The 12,723-nt window shown below is 42.1% G+C and overlaps 1 protein-coding gene across 9 annotated transcripts in view; it reads left to right on the top strand.

Moving 5' to 3' along the window:
* The window catches only part of LOC133881525 (sterol 3-beta-glucosyltransferase UGT80B1), a 42,875-nt gene that overhangs the window by 18,683 nt on the left and 11,469 nt on the right, over positions 1–12,723 (top strand). For all 9 annotated transcript variants that reach the window (XM_062320460.1, XM_062320461.1, XM_062320468.1 and 6 more), the window contains 3 exons: positions 3,865–3,899; positions 10,598–10,811; positions 11,114–11,329. In XM_062320460.1, the coding sequence (XP_062176444.1) occupies positions 3,865–3,899; positions 10,598–10,811; positions 11,114–11,329 (465 nt within the window). The remainder of the gene's footprint in view (positions 1–3,864; positions 3,900–10,597; positions 10,812–11,113; positions 11,330–12,723) is intronic.

Raw genomic sequence — 12,723 nt, 5'->3', positions numbered from 1 at the left:
TTGGGGGTATTTTGGTCATTGCAATATTCCCCTAAACCTATATAATAAGATGTGTGGTAGGCTACTGTAACAGAACAATAGCCTCCACTTTTTCTATCTAAATCGTTTATGCAAACAACAACACGGATCAATCACCGGAGGAATTTTTGTTTAGTATTGTTTGTTGTAAGGAGGCGTCGGTTGTAGATAATATGTGGTTTTCTAATGGTAATCTTCAGTGGAATTTATATTTTTTAATGCTTGCACAGGATTGGGAGGTCAATATGGTGATTGCATTTTTTGATTTGTTGTATTCCGTAGTTTTAAAGTGGAAAAGTCCATACTCTCTCTCTCTCTCTCTCTCTCTCTCTCGCTCTCTGCCCTAGGAGTGGCGCGTGAGAGCGCGTTACGCTAGGGGTTTGCCCTGTTTCGCCTATCAGATATCCGGTTGCTGTGCGGGGAGAGTCTCTTGAGCGTCAGGTGTTTGTGGGTAAAAGTCTCTTGCAAGTTTTGGCAAAGCAGCCTCACAGCTTGGTCATAAAGAGAGGTTCCGCATCCATAAGAGATCTTTTTCTAGGAAGTTGCGTTTCTCTGGATTTCAGCCATGTGAGGCGTGGCGGTGGGCTGTTGCGAACCCCTTTGGGGGTTGTCGTGTGAGGTAGGGCATGGAGAACCGATTCTTTGTGGAGGCTAAGTCCTTCATCTTCTCGGTGGTGGAAGGGTCATTTGAGTTGAGGGTGGCGGAGAAGAGGAAATGATTCTTAGGATGGATTCGGCAGGGCTCGGGATGCGTTGCTTGGTTACTGTCGATGGTGGAAGGTGTTGCAAAATCCGGGCTTCAAAAATTTTGTTAAATCTTTCAGAGAGGGCTCGAAGGTGACCATCGTTCGGAGAGGTGGGAATAGCTCCGGCCGGTTCTTGGAGGTGGCGGTGTACGCTGTGGGTGGTCGGAGAGGGATGATTGCATTTCCTGAAGGCCGTGACGGGCGGGGTTGGGGGCGAGTTTCTGGGGAGTTGAGCAAAGTGTTGGTTTTCTTTGGTACCTCGGTGGTGTCGTCTTCATTTAGTGGCGTCCCGGTGGGGAAGAGTGTGGGCAAGGCCGCGGGTGTTTTGTCGTTCGCAGAGGTGGTGGGCTCGCCGGTTGTTGGTGAGCCTCTGGTTCAGAAGGCGGCGGCGGTCTGGTGCGAGGCGGAGAAGATCTTTTCGCTGGATCGGGAGCGGGAGCCATTCCGGCAGGCGGTGGTTTGTTACGATTTGGAAAGGTCCTCCTTCGGTCCTCTGGGTAAAGGCCTTGCGGTCGACTACTACGCTCTGGAGAGTTCCTCTCCCAGTCCTCTGGGTAAGGACCTTCTTGCGTGTTCCAAGAAGAGGGATGCAGTCGATGCTGTTGAGGCTGCAGGTGACGTTGCAGTGCAGGAGTTGGGGATATTCATGAAGCTTCTTGATATTTTTGAAAAGTGGCTTCTTTGGGCTTGTGCGCATAGGTCTCATTTGGGATGGGTTTCCTCTGATGGGCTGAAGCGTAGCATGGGCAGGACTAAGTGTTGCCTTGGGTTGGGCAGTATGCGTTTTAGGGCTAGGTCAAGAAGGGTGGGCTGTAGGTCTTTTTCTAAAAAGACCAGGAAGTCGGGTCTTAGAAGAGTGGATTACTTTAAGAAGGCTAAGAAATGTGGGTTAACTCCGGTTCATGGATCTGACGCGGGTATGAGTTCTGTTCCTTCGGGCTTGGGTGCCCCGGCGCCGGAAGTTGTGGGTTTTTCTTCAGCCTCTCTTCCGAAGTCAAAAGAGCGTTCCTCTCCCTTTCCTCCGGTTTCTTCTGCCACGGAGATTCTTGGGGAAAAGTCCTCTACTCCGTACAGTTTTGAAGCTCCTAACGTGTCGTCGTCGGCCGTTACTTCTGGTTCCGAGGGCGTTGGTGTCTCTGCTTTGGTGAGGTCAGCTCTGGGTGGGGATCCTCCTTTGTCGCCTTCGTCTGAGATGGCTCCTTCTCCGGCTCTCTTTGTTCCAGCTCTCAGCGTTTGCTCTTCAGGCGCGGATGCTCTAGGTGAAAGGCTGCGTTACTCCCTCCCTGTGATGTTGGAGTTTGGTGTGCCTATTTACCCGTCGGAATCCAAGTCGGTGCTTTCATACTCTCGGAAGAACAAGGTTGGCAAATTGGATAAGCATCTGCTTGCAGAGGCTCTTGAGACTTTCAGTGCTCCTAAGGAGCTTTCCAGGCCAGTTTGTGGGGTTGTCTCCAAGCCCTTGTCAACTCGTGCAAAGTCTACGGCTGCTCAAGACGAGGGCTATCAGCCTATCCTTCGGCGTGGCTTCCTTCTCCCAAGCGGCGCGGCTCTTCCTCCGTCAAAAGTGGGAGTGGTTCCACTCTCTTTGGTCCAGTCTGTGCTTGGGTGCCTGCCTTTAATGTCTTTCTCAGAGGTGGGCAAATCTTCGCGGGGACGTGGTTTTGAAGAGATTGGTGATCCTCCCAGGGCAGCGATTGATCTTAGCTTCTGTGTTAATACTTTAGGGGTCTTCCCACAAGGGGAATGTGAAGGGCTTTGTAGACTTCATGACTCTAATTGATGCGGAGCATCGTCTAGAGGCTTCAGTTTCCTCTTCTAAGTTTAAAGGGAGTCGTGAAGTGAAGAATTTAGAGTGCTCGATTAATTATGATGCTAGAGGTTTTGGTTCTAGTAGGGGAAAGGCTAAGCAGCCTAATGTGATGTATTACTCGGGGTTTTGTGGGCTGGTTTTGTAGGGGTTTTATGGGTTTCCTTCTGTTTGGGTTTTTCGGGTGTTTTTTCCCTTCCCCTCTCTTTCCTATTTTGGTGTCCTTTTGTATACTTTCTGTATGCTTAGGGGTGTCTTTACGCTTTTTATAAAATTCTCTTCTTACTTATCAAAAAAAAATTTGTTGTATTCCCTTAGATTGAGACATGGTGTTGAGGATTGTATTTAGTGGATCCCTTTAAAGAGGAGGAAGTTTGAAGTAAGGTAATTTTTTCACAAGTTATCTAGTTTGGGGGGTTCTTTTCCTTGGAAGAGTATTTGGAGAGTCAATGTTCCATTGAGAGTGAGTTTCTTTTTGTGGATGACGGCTCTTGGAAAGATTCGAACTTTGGATAACCCGAGTAGATACAAATTCAAGAAAGAATCGATTTGATTCAGGTCAAGAGAAAAGTAATAGTGGTGGATTGGTGTTGCATGTATAAAAGGAGCGGCGAATCCATAGATCATCTTCTTCTCTATTGTAAAGTAGCAAGAGAATTATGAAATGTATTTTAGCCTTTTCGGAGTAGAATGGGTCATGCCTAGGAGGGTGATAGAGTTAGATTGTTGGTAAGGTCAGTTGGGAAGTCGTTCAGTTTTAGCCACATGGAAGATGTCCCCTTTGTGCTTAATGTGGAGTATATGGAGAGAGCGGAATGCGAGATGTTTTGAAGATCGTGAGAAGTTGATGGAAGAGCTCAAGAACATCTTGATCAATTCGCTATATATATGGACATGGGCGAATAATATCTCACATGTTTCTACCTTTTATGAATTTGTGGATTTATATTATTTTAATCCTTAATGGGGGTTATCTAGTGTATACATCTTGTGTACTAAGGCTGCGGCCCTTTGCGTTTTTTAATGACATGCATCACTTGCCAAAAAAATAAAAAAATTGTGTATCACTACTAGAGATGAGACTAAATTTTTTCTCATAAGCCAATGGAAAGTGCTAGTAAAGTAGTAAGAATATTCTAGCGATGATGCTTAGTTTACTCTTTTTTAATGAGGTGGTTTGAATGGTGTTGTCGTTTACAAATTTTCATCATCATCATCATAAATGAATTTGCTTCTTTCACTAAAATACATACTCGTACTGATTTCTAATTTTTCACTAATTTTGTATAACAGGTACGGATTTAGCAAAGAAGTTGTTGAATGCCCTGGTATGCTTATCTTTTTCACATATCATTTCAAAATTTTCATTCTTGAACTTTGTACAGCCACTTCTTTTTCCTTGTTTGCAATGTGCGAAAGGCTGGTGAAAGTCTGAGGTATGAATCAGGTGCTTTTACTAAATAATAAAAATCATGGGAAATTTGAAAAGCTCCATTAACTACGGTGATGCAAGCGCATCGTCTCGGCGTTGGAAATGCAAGGCTCACATGATGCAGTGTTGAGTGCTCCATGTGGGTTTCAGGTTTGAGGGATTTAGGTCTTTGCGGGTTTGTTGAGTTTCTTTTTGTGGGCTGGTTTGGTTGTTCTTGTGTACTTGGGGGTGTCTTACGTTTTTTTTTTTTTTTTTTTTTAAATAAAATTTTATTATTTATCAAAAAAAAAAGGGAAATCATTTACAGTGAGGAGACAATTTTGGCCTTTTTGATTTAGTTCTATTGACAGAATCATCATTTAGGTGTCTACTGACTGTCTGACATAGGAGAAATTTAGAAACTTGGCTACAATTGCTCATGTTGTGGGATTTAGAGTTTGAAACTTGTGGTATTGGGGATTAGGATTTTAGAAGCAGTTAAGGGTTCAAAGATTGTTTATTGGTTGAAAAGGAAGAAAGCTTAATAGCTGAAATTTGCCAAAAAAAAGTCTGGAAATTGTGTTTGCTGTAATTACAGGGCAGCATAAAAAATAGGGTTTAAAAGGGTTTCTAAAGAGTGATTTCAAGGACTACTTTATCGATAATTGTTCTGTGGGGTTTTAGGCTTTTGATAGGTAAGGGAAAGGGTTTAATTTGGGGTCACAAAGAAGGAAGTAAATGTCAAACTGATTGCGAAGAATGATCTGAACAGTAATAAAGAAAGAGAAAGTGAGGCAGAGAGAATCATGACCAAAATATTAAGAGCCTTTTTTTTTTTTTCTGATAATTTTTTTGATAAGTAAAGCATATTGAAAAAGCGCAAAGGGGCGCAACCCATAGTACACAGGACGTATACATGAGGCCCTTAATTCGAAGAAAAAAGAGCATCTATCTATGAATTCAAAATAAGAACACTCATGGATAAACTGAATTTTCTCTCTCCACATAAACAACGTTTGTAGGCATCATTTTCTTCAAGTTCATCAAATCAGTCTCACAATCTTCAAAACAACGTGCATTTCGTTCCCTCCATACACACCACATCAAACACAATGGAGCCATGCGCCAAATCGGTATCAAAGTCCGATTACCTTTTTGCCCCCTCCAACTCCCCAACATACTTTCACCGATCGCGGCATTACCCACTCCACCCCAAACATTTGTAGAATCGTCCTCCACAATTCTATAGCAACCATACAATGCAGAAACAAATGGTCAATAGACTCTCCAGAATTCTTACACATATAGCACCACTCCATCACAATAATGTTTCTCTTTCGTAAATTATCCAAAGTTAAGATTTTCCCTAAAGTTGCCGTCCACACAAAGAATGCCAATCTCGGGGAGACCTTAACTTTCCAAATACTTTTCCATGGAAAAGAAGACTGAATAGGACTAGATAAAACCTTGTAGAAAGACTTTACCTGAAAAGATTTCTTTCGCGCTGGAATCCAACACATTTTATCCTCTCCCTCACTTCTAACTTTAAGAGTATACAACATCTCAAAAAATCTACTAACCCCTTCCACCTCCCAATCATGAACTGGGCGAGAAAACAAAATATTCCACAGAATTGTGCCATTTTGCTCTGCATATTCTCCTCCACCCAGGCATCCTTGCCTCTAGCAATGAGAAACAATTCTGGAAAAAGAGTCTTCAAAGGAAACTCTCCACACCACACATCATGCCAAAATAGAACTTTCGAACCATTCCCGATTTCATATCTCACATGAGCTGCAAACGCATCCCATCCCCTCCTAATACTCTTCCAAACTCCGAACCCAAAAGAACCCCCAACCTCCTTAGAGCACCAACCACCCCCCATATTTCCATATTTGGAATCCACCACTTTTCTCCACAGAGCATCCCTCTCCAAGCCATATCTCCATAATCATTTACCCATCAAAGCTTTATTGAACATAACCATATTTCTCACTCCTAGTCCCCCCGAAACCTTTGAAGAACAAATCGTATGCCAATTAACCAAATGAAATTTAAATTCATCTCCAATACCACCTCAAAAGAAGTTTCTCTGAAGTTTTTCCAAACGATTTGCCACTCCCATTGGAATAGGGAAGAGAGACAGAAAATACGTAGGCAAACTTGAAAGAGTACTATTAATCAAAGTTAACCTCCCACCCTTAGATAAATACAACCTCTTCCACCCCGCTAATCTCGCTTCCATCTTCTCAATAACGCTATTCCACATATGAGTGTCTTTATACTTAGCACCCAATGGCAGACCCAAATACTTTAACGGAAGTGAGGCCACACCACACCCAAGAATACTAGCCAACTCCTCCACATCCCCTACCTCACCTACTGGAACCATCTCAGATTTAGACAAATTAATTCTCTAAGCCCGAAGCTGCTTCAAAACAAAGCAGGAAACACCTGTGGAAGTTTTCATAAAGTGTTTTCTTTTTTATGTTTTAAGAATTGTTTTCTCTAAATACAGGGGTTAAATCTGAAAAAGTGTTGTATGTGGGGGATACGTCCGGATAACTATTTTGAAAAGTGTATCTGAAAACATTTTTTTTTTCAAAAAATTTACAAAAAAAAAAAAATAAAAAAAAATTAAGGCTTGCTGGAGGCTGGCCTCCCCAGGTGCCTGCCACATGGTTGCGCCCAGACAGATTTGGTGGCCACTAGACAGGTCCGGCAACAGTGCAGTGATCTGCAGACAGGTTAATGGCCGCACGGTGCTGCCAAAACTGGTGCGGCAGCCATATGGTGGCCATTAGTTTAAATCTGGTACCCATTGCGTGGTTGTCAAAAGAGGTTCTGCGGCCATGCGATGGCTGTCTGACAAATCCAATGGCCACACGGTGCTGGTTGCCAGAACAGGTCCAGTGGCAACGCGATGGTCACCAGAATAAGAGCTGCCACGTGGACAGATCCGTGGCCATGTGGTAGCTAGCAGACAAATCTAGTGGCTGCTAGACTGTTCTGGTGACAGGTAGTGGCCGATGCAATGGCTGCTAGTCACATATGTGACATTGGTTCTTATTTTTCTATTTTTAATAGTATTTTTCAGGCCAGTTACCAAACATGTTCTCATGAAGATTATCAACAAAAACCTTTTGTTTTGTGTTTTGAAACTATTTTTGAAAACACTATAAGAAAACCTTTTTTTTTTTTTTTTGTGGGGACGTATCTGAAAACTTGTTTGTGCAATAATTTTTGAAAAGTATTTTCCGTTTTCAAGAACAAAAAGTCATTTTTTGAAAAGTGTTGACAATCGATAAGCAAAGGACTAGGACTTCAAGTAGGTATGAATAGAAACTAAATACGTTAAAGGCTACATATAGAGCCGATTAATTACACAAGCCTCACAAAAATATGACATTGGACCCACAACTGCAACCAAATCCAAAATTACAAGAATTAGAAAAATACTAATGGTCTAATTTACTAACTTGGATGCCATGGACTAAAACCACTTTTTGCTTTGCCTAGAGGTAATTGCCTTTCTATTTGGCTTCTAGTTTATATCTAATCACACTAGAAATGCGTCATTTTACTGTCAAACTTAGTTCAAGTTAAGCAAAAGCTCAATTATTAATTACAAATCATGAAAAGAAGTGTTCTGATTCATAGGTAAAATAGCAATACAAAGAAAGAAGAGCGCATATTAATATTAAAAGAAGAAAATTTCTGCTTTTTGATTCAGTGATACACATTTGTAGAAAGATTTAATCAATGGTTACTGGAAAGAATTTCACAGTTGTACTGACCATGCTGGGAGCCAGGGATGACATTCACTAACAGAAGGTTGAATAGGCTAAAAGGGCACTCTACACCTGGTGTCAAATTATACAATTGTTTACTGTCAGTTCCCCTTTACCATTGCTTCCTAGTTCCAGGGTTCTACACTTCAGTTTCGTCCTTTTCCCAGTCTTTGTAGGCCTTTCTCGGGTTGCTCGGGAAGCCGCTGGAGGTTTGTCGGTGGGTTTCTACTGGAGTTGGTAGGCACTCATTCATTTTGGTGGTTCTGGTCTGCTGTCTCTCATCTCTGGTGGTTCTTGGGGGGTTTGTTTCGGCTGAGATCCCCTATTCCGGCGACGATGTGAGTGATGCGTGGAGGTGCGTCAAGAGCGTCCTCCTCAAAGGTGGTTGCGGGTGGTAGTGGTTTTTGTGCGAGGGTTTGGAGTGGCGTTTCTTTGTTGAGGTGAAATCCTTTCTCTTTTCGGTGAAAGAAGATGTGGCTGTGGTGTGGTTGGAAGAGATAAGGAAGGGTTTTGCCGGCTTTGGAAGAGAGAAGGAAGGGTTTTGCCGGCGTGGTGTCTTTGGGTCTTCCATGTGTGGTCTGGTTGGTTGCAACGGTGGCTGTGGCGTTGCGCAACACTGGGATGAAATATTTCGTCAAATCCTTCTGGGAGGTTTAGCGATTCTTGATCGTTCGCCGAGGTGAGAACAAGGCCGGTCGTTTCTTGGAACTGGCAGTGTATGCTGAGGGGTTTGGCAAGGGCTTATCTTATTGCCAGAGGGTCGTGACGGGAGAGATTGGGCTCAGTTTGCAGGGGAGTTGAGGAAGGTGGTTGCTCTTCTTCTTCTTCTTCTTCTTCCTCCCTCCTCTTCTTCCTCTTCTTCTTCCTCCGTTCGAAGTTTCCTTCGAACGCGGCGGCGCTGCGAGTGGAGGCTTCTGCAGTTGTACCTCTTGGTCCGTTGGGTATTGAGCAGGCTTTTGATGGAGATTTGTGGGGTAATTTTTTCAAATCTCAGCTGGGTCCAATTCTCGAGGGATGGTGGAGTGTGCTGTTGGAGTTTCAGGGTTTGGTGAGAAGCTCTCTGATGTAGGTTTGCATCGCTTTTGTTTTGATGCTGAATCTGAAGGAGTTGGATGTAACGTGGGAAAGGAGAAGAAGCTTTCTCCTTTTTGGGCGAGAAGGGCGAAGGCTGAAGTGTAGCGGGCTATGCAGCAATTTCTTGCGGGGCTTTTGGAGTTGGGCTTTTTGTGTGGTGGGCTCTCCCGTAAAACGTAGGCCCTCTCCTTTATTCAGCTTAAGCCTAAGACCAGGTTTCTCTTGAAGCCCAACAAGCAATTTTCTGAGGTGGTTTTGACAGGTCAAGGTTTGACGGGTCAAGGTTTGACGGGTCCAGAGCCCCATCCCAGTGCTTGCAGTTCGCTTGTGTTCCAGACTGAGACTCAAGTGTGTTCCTCTGGAGACGGTTTTGAGTAAGATGATTCCTTCCTGGTCTTGAAAGGATGTCGGTAGCTCGACATCTTTTGAGGCCGCTGAGCTGGGTGTTAGACTCCGTTTCTCTCTCCCAGTGATGTTGGAGTCTGGGACGCATATTTACCTGTCAGAATCCAAGAAGTTGCTGAGGTATTCTCGGAAACTGAAAGGTGCAAAGATGAACGAGAACTTGATCGCTGAGGCTGTGGCGGCGATCAACATCCCTCCTTTGTCTCTGGGTCCTCGCTATTCTCTGGCGCTTGCGCCTTTTCGTGATGAGGTCTGTAAGCCTCTTCTTCAGCGTGGCTTCTCCCGAGTGGTGTGGTCATTCCTTCGATTGAAGTGGGTGGGTCTTCTCTCCCGTCATCCCATTCTGTAGGTGAGAAGATGCTGGGCGTTAATGCCCTGTTGAGGCTTGTGGCCTCTTCAGTGTTTGGGTGCTCTCCTCTATTGTCGTCTTCCTCAGAGGTGGGTGAATCTTCGAGGGGAGGTGATTTTGAAGGGGCCAATGATTTATGTTTTCAAATGCTGGGGGTCTCCCACGAGGGAAATGCGAAGGGCTTTTGGGACTTAATGTCTAAAATTGATGAAGAGCAGCTTCAATAATTTTCAGTCTCCACTCCTAAGTTTGAAGGGAGTAGAGAGGTGAAGAAACTTAGAGTCCTCGATTAATTATGATGTTAGGGGTTTTGGTTCTAGTCAAGGAAAGGCAAGAGAGCCCTTTCTGTGATGTATTGTTCGTTGGGATTAGTGGGCTAGTTCTTGTAGGGTGCTTAGGTTTCCTCCTGTTTTTGGATTTTGCAGGTTCTGTTTTCTTTCTTTCTTCTTTCTTTTCCTGTTTTGGTGTCCTTTTTGTATACTTCCTGTATGCTTAGGGCCGCCTGTACGCTTTTTATAATATTTCTCTGCTTATAAAAAAAAAACCATTGCTTCCCAAAGTCATTTCAGTTCTATCATAATCCATTATCCACTACAAATGGATACTGGTTTTCCAGCTTGTCAAGTAGGCCTCAAATGCTGCCTTGGCACCAAAGAGGTTTCCTATGCTAAAGATAATACTAGATTTTCATAGTCAAATGGTATCGGATGGTTCTTGGTAGAATTTTATGCATAGGATTGCATAATATTAACTCTTCCATGATTAGCCATCTATGGGAAGCTTTTGTTGGTAGATGATTTATTGAACTGAGAGTGGGCTGGAGATAAATTTGCCCCCCAACCAAAACTGGAAAATGATGAAGTTGTTTGCCATATGGATATGAGATTGCCCCTTTTCTTTTTAAAGGAGAAGTTTATGTGCCCCATGATGAAAAATTCTATTTTCAACTTTTGTTCCTCCAATATCATTACCATGTTTATTTCACTACATTAACAGATTATTGGCCATCGAGTGTCTGTGTTTGCGGCTTTTGGTTTCTGCCTATGGAATGGCAGTTTTCATGTAAGAAGTGCAGGGAAATTTCAGCACTTGTTTCTTCAGGACATCTGCAGAGAAAAGAAGAACTATGTTCAGCTCATCTTGATTTACAAACTTTTCTGAAGACTATGTCAAGGCCGCCTATTTTTGTTGGGCTGAGTTCTGTTGGAAGGCAAGGTCCTCATTTAATTTTGTTTCGACTTCTTGTTACTGTCAACAAAAAGTTTATTTACCATTAGTCCTAGTTAATTCCAATTGACATTGTTAATTGGGTTGAAATACATCATTGTGTAAATATAGCAGGTCTAGCCTATTGATTATCATTGCTCTTCTGTTTGAATAGGCTCTTCATTTTGTATTGAAGTATGAAGGCCTTGGACTGCCACCATTTTTATTGTTGTAGTATTATTATTGTCGATTTTCTCACTGGCCTTATTTTTCGGTTTTTAAATGAGTTTCCCTTTTTGTTTGCAGCATGGGGTTTTTAAAAAATCCTCAAGCATTTCTTCGTGTTCTTCAAACTGTTATAGAGATCACAAGTTTCAGATTTATTCTCTTCACAGCTGGTTTTGAACCTTTAGATGCAGCTGTTCATATGATTGCTGCAGAAGCATCATCATGTTTAAGTCAAAGACAGCCCAATGAAGATTGCATCTCTCTCTTCAACGGTCAGCTTTTCTGCTTCACTGGGTGAGTATGTCTCTTGAATACTAGGAAAATCGTTGAAAGAAGAAGAATGCTGTTAATAGAAAGTTATCAAAAGATAATTGTGATATCTATCAAATTTATTCAAGTTTATATAGATCTTGAACTAACTGGCACACTCTAGAGTTGCAAAGACAATTATATATTGGGGGATTCAGCTCTTTCACTTGAACACATGCCATTACTTGCCACAAAGCTCCTCCAAATAATTTTCCAAACTAATTCCCGCAAGATTTTCTGTAATGGGTATAGAACTAGATGAACAATTAATTTTTTATTTTTTATTTTCCATTTTTGGTGGTTGTCATTGTCGTGTTGGAGGTTTAAGTATTCATAATTTTATTATTTTTATGCTAAATTTTAGAATGTGGCTTTATAGGAACATTTGCATGGTATTTCTTCTTGATATCTATGTATGCTATACCCATGGACACTTTGTGTTAGGCTTGGCAATTCAGGTTGCCGTGTCAACCCATCGGGTTAGCGTGTCAACCCATTTAGCTAATTTGGTAAAAAAATATGTAATTATCGCGTCATAAATGTGTTATAAACGGGTCGATGGGTCATAAACGGGTCATAAACGTGTCATAAACATATTGGTGGGTCATAAATGTGTCATTAACGAGTTGACGGGTCATAAACGGGTTATAACATAAACCCAAACCCTATATATTTGTGTCGTGTTTGTGTCGGATTCGCGGGTTGTGTCAAAACTGCCAAGCCTACTTTGTGTCCACTTAGTAATGTAACACTGGACTCATAATACCTTTGTTGACGAAATGTCTTAATTTTGGTGAATCTCCTGCTTTATAACAATAATTGAGCACCCATATTACTCATGTGAGACTTATGGCTGTCTGGTGACGTAAGTCTTGTCCTATGATGAGCGCTACTGGAACTTGAGGCTGTTTTTGTAGTTCAAAATCTCAATTGATGTAGTTTATGAATTCAGTCTAAAATAGTGGGGAAAAAAGGATGGCATCCAAAGCATAGCTTAACACATGAAGTTCTTATCTTCTTTTAGCCTTTTACTTTTCAATGCAGATTAACATATCCGGTAATAACTATTTATGGCTCTCAAAGAGAAGGGAGAGATATTTTCACGATGTTTTTCATCGGGCAAATGGCTTTTGACCTTTTCATTATGTTGTTTGTAATTCTGTAGCTACTCTTCTGCACTATTGATGTTATCTTAAGATATCAATTAATTTCCTGATTTTATTTTATTCTCGAATTCTATGCTCATTATTGTGTTAAATCATCAGTTATCCTAAAAGCTTAAGCTGATAGGAAGAGTTAAATTTAATAATTTAATTAGTACTTTAACATTCCTCTTCACGTGTGGGCTCAAACTCTCTTTTAATAGGTGATGCTCAACA

Source organism: Alnus glutinosa, chromosome 11 (genome assembly GCF_958979055.1).
Source record: "Alnus glutinosa chromosome 11, dhAlnGlut1.1, whole genome shotgun sequence".
Lineage (NCBI taxonomy): Eukaryota > Viridiplantae > Streptophyta > Magnoliopsida > Fagales > Betulaceae > Alnus > Alnus glutinosa.
The sequence above is the reverse complement of the archived record's forward strand: the minus strand, read 5'-3'. Positions and strand labels throughout refer to the sequence as shown.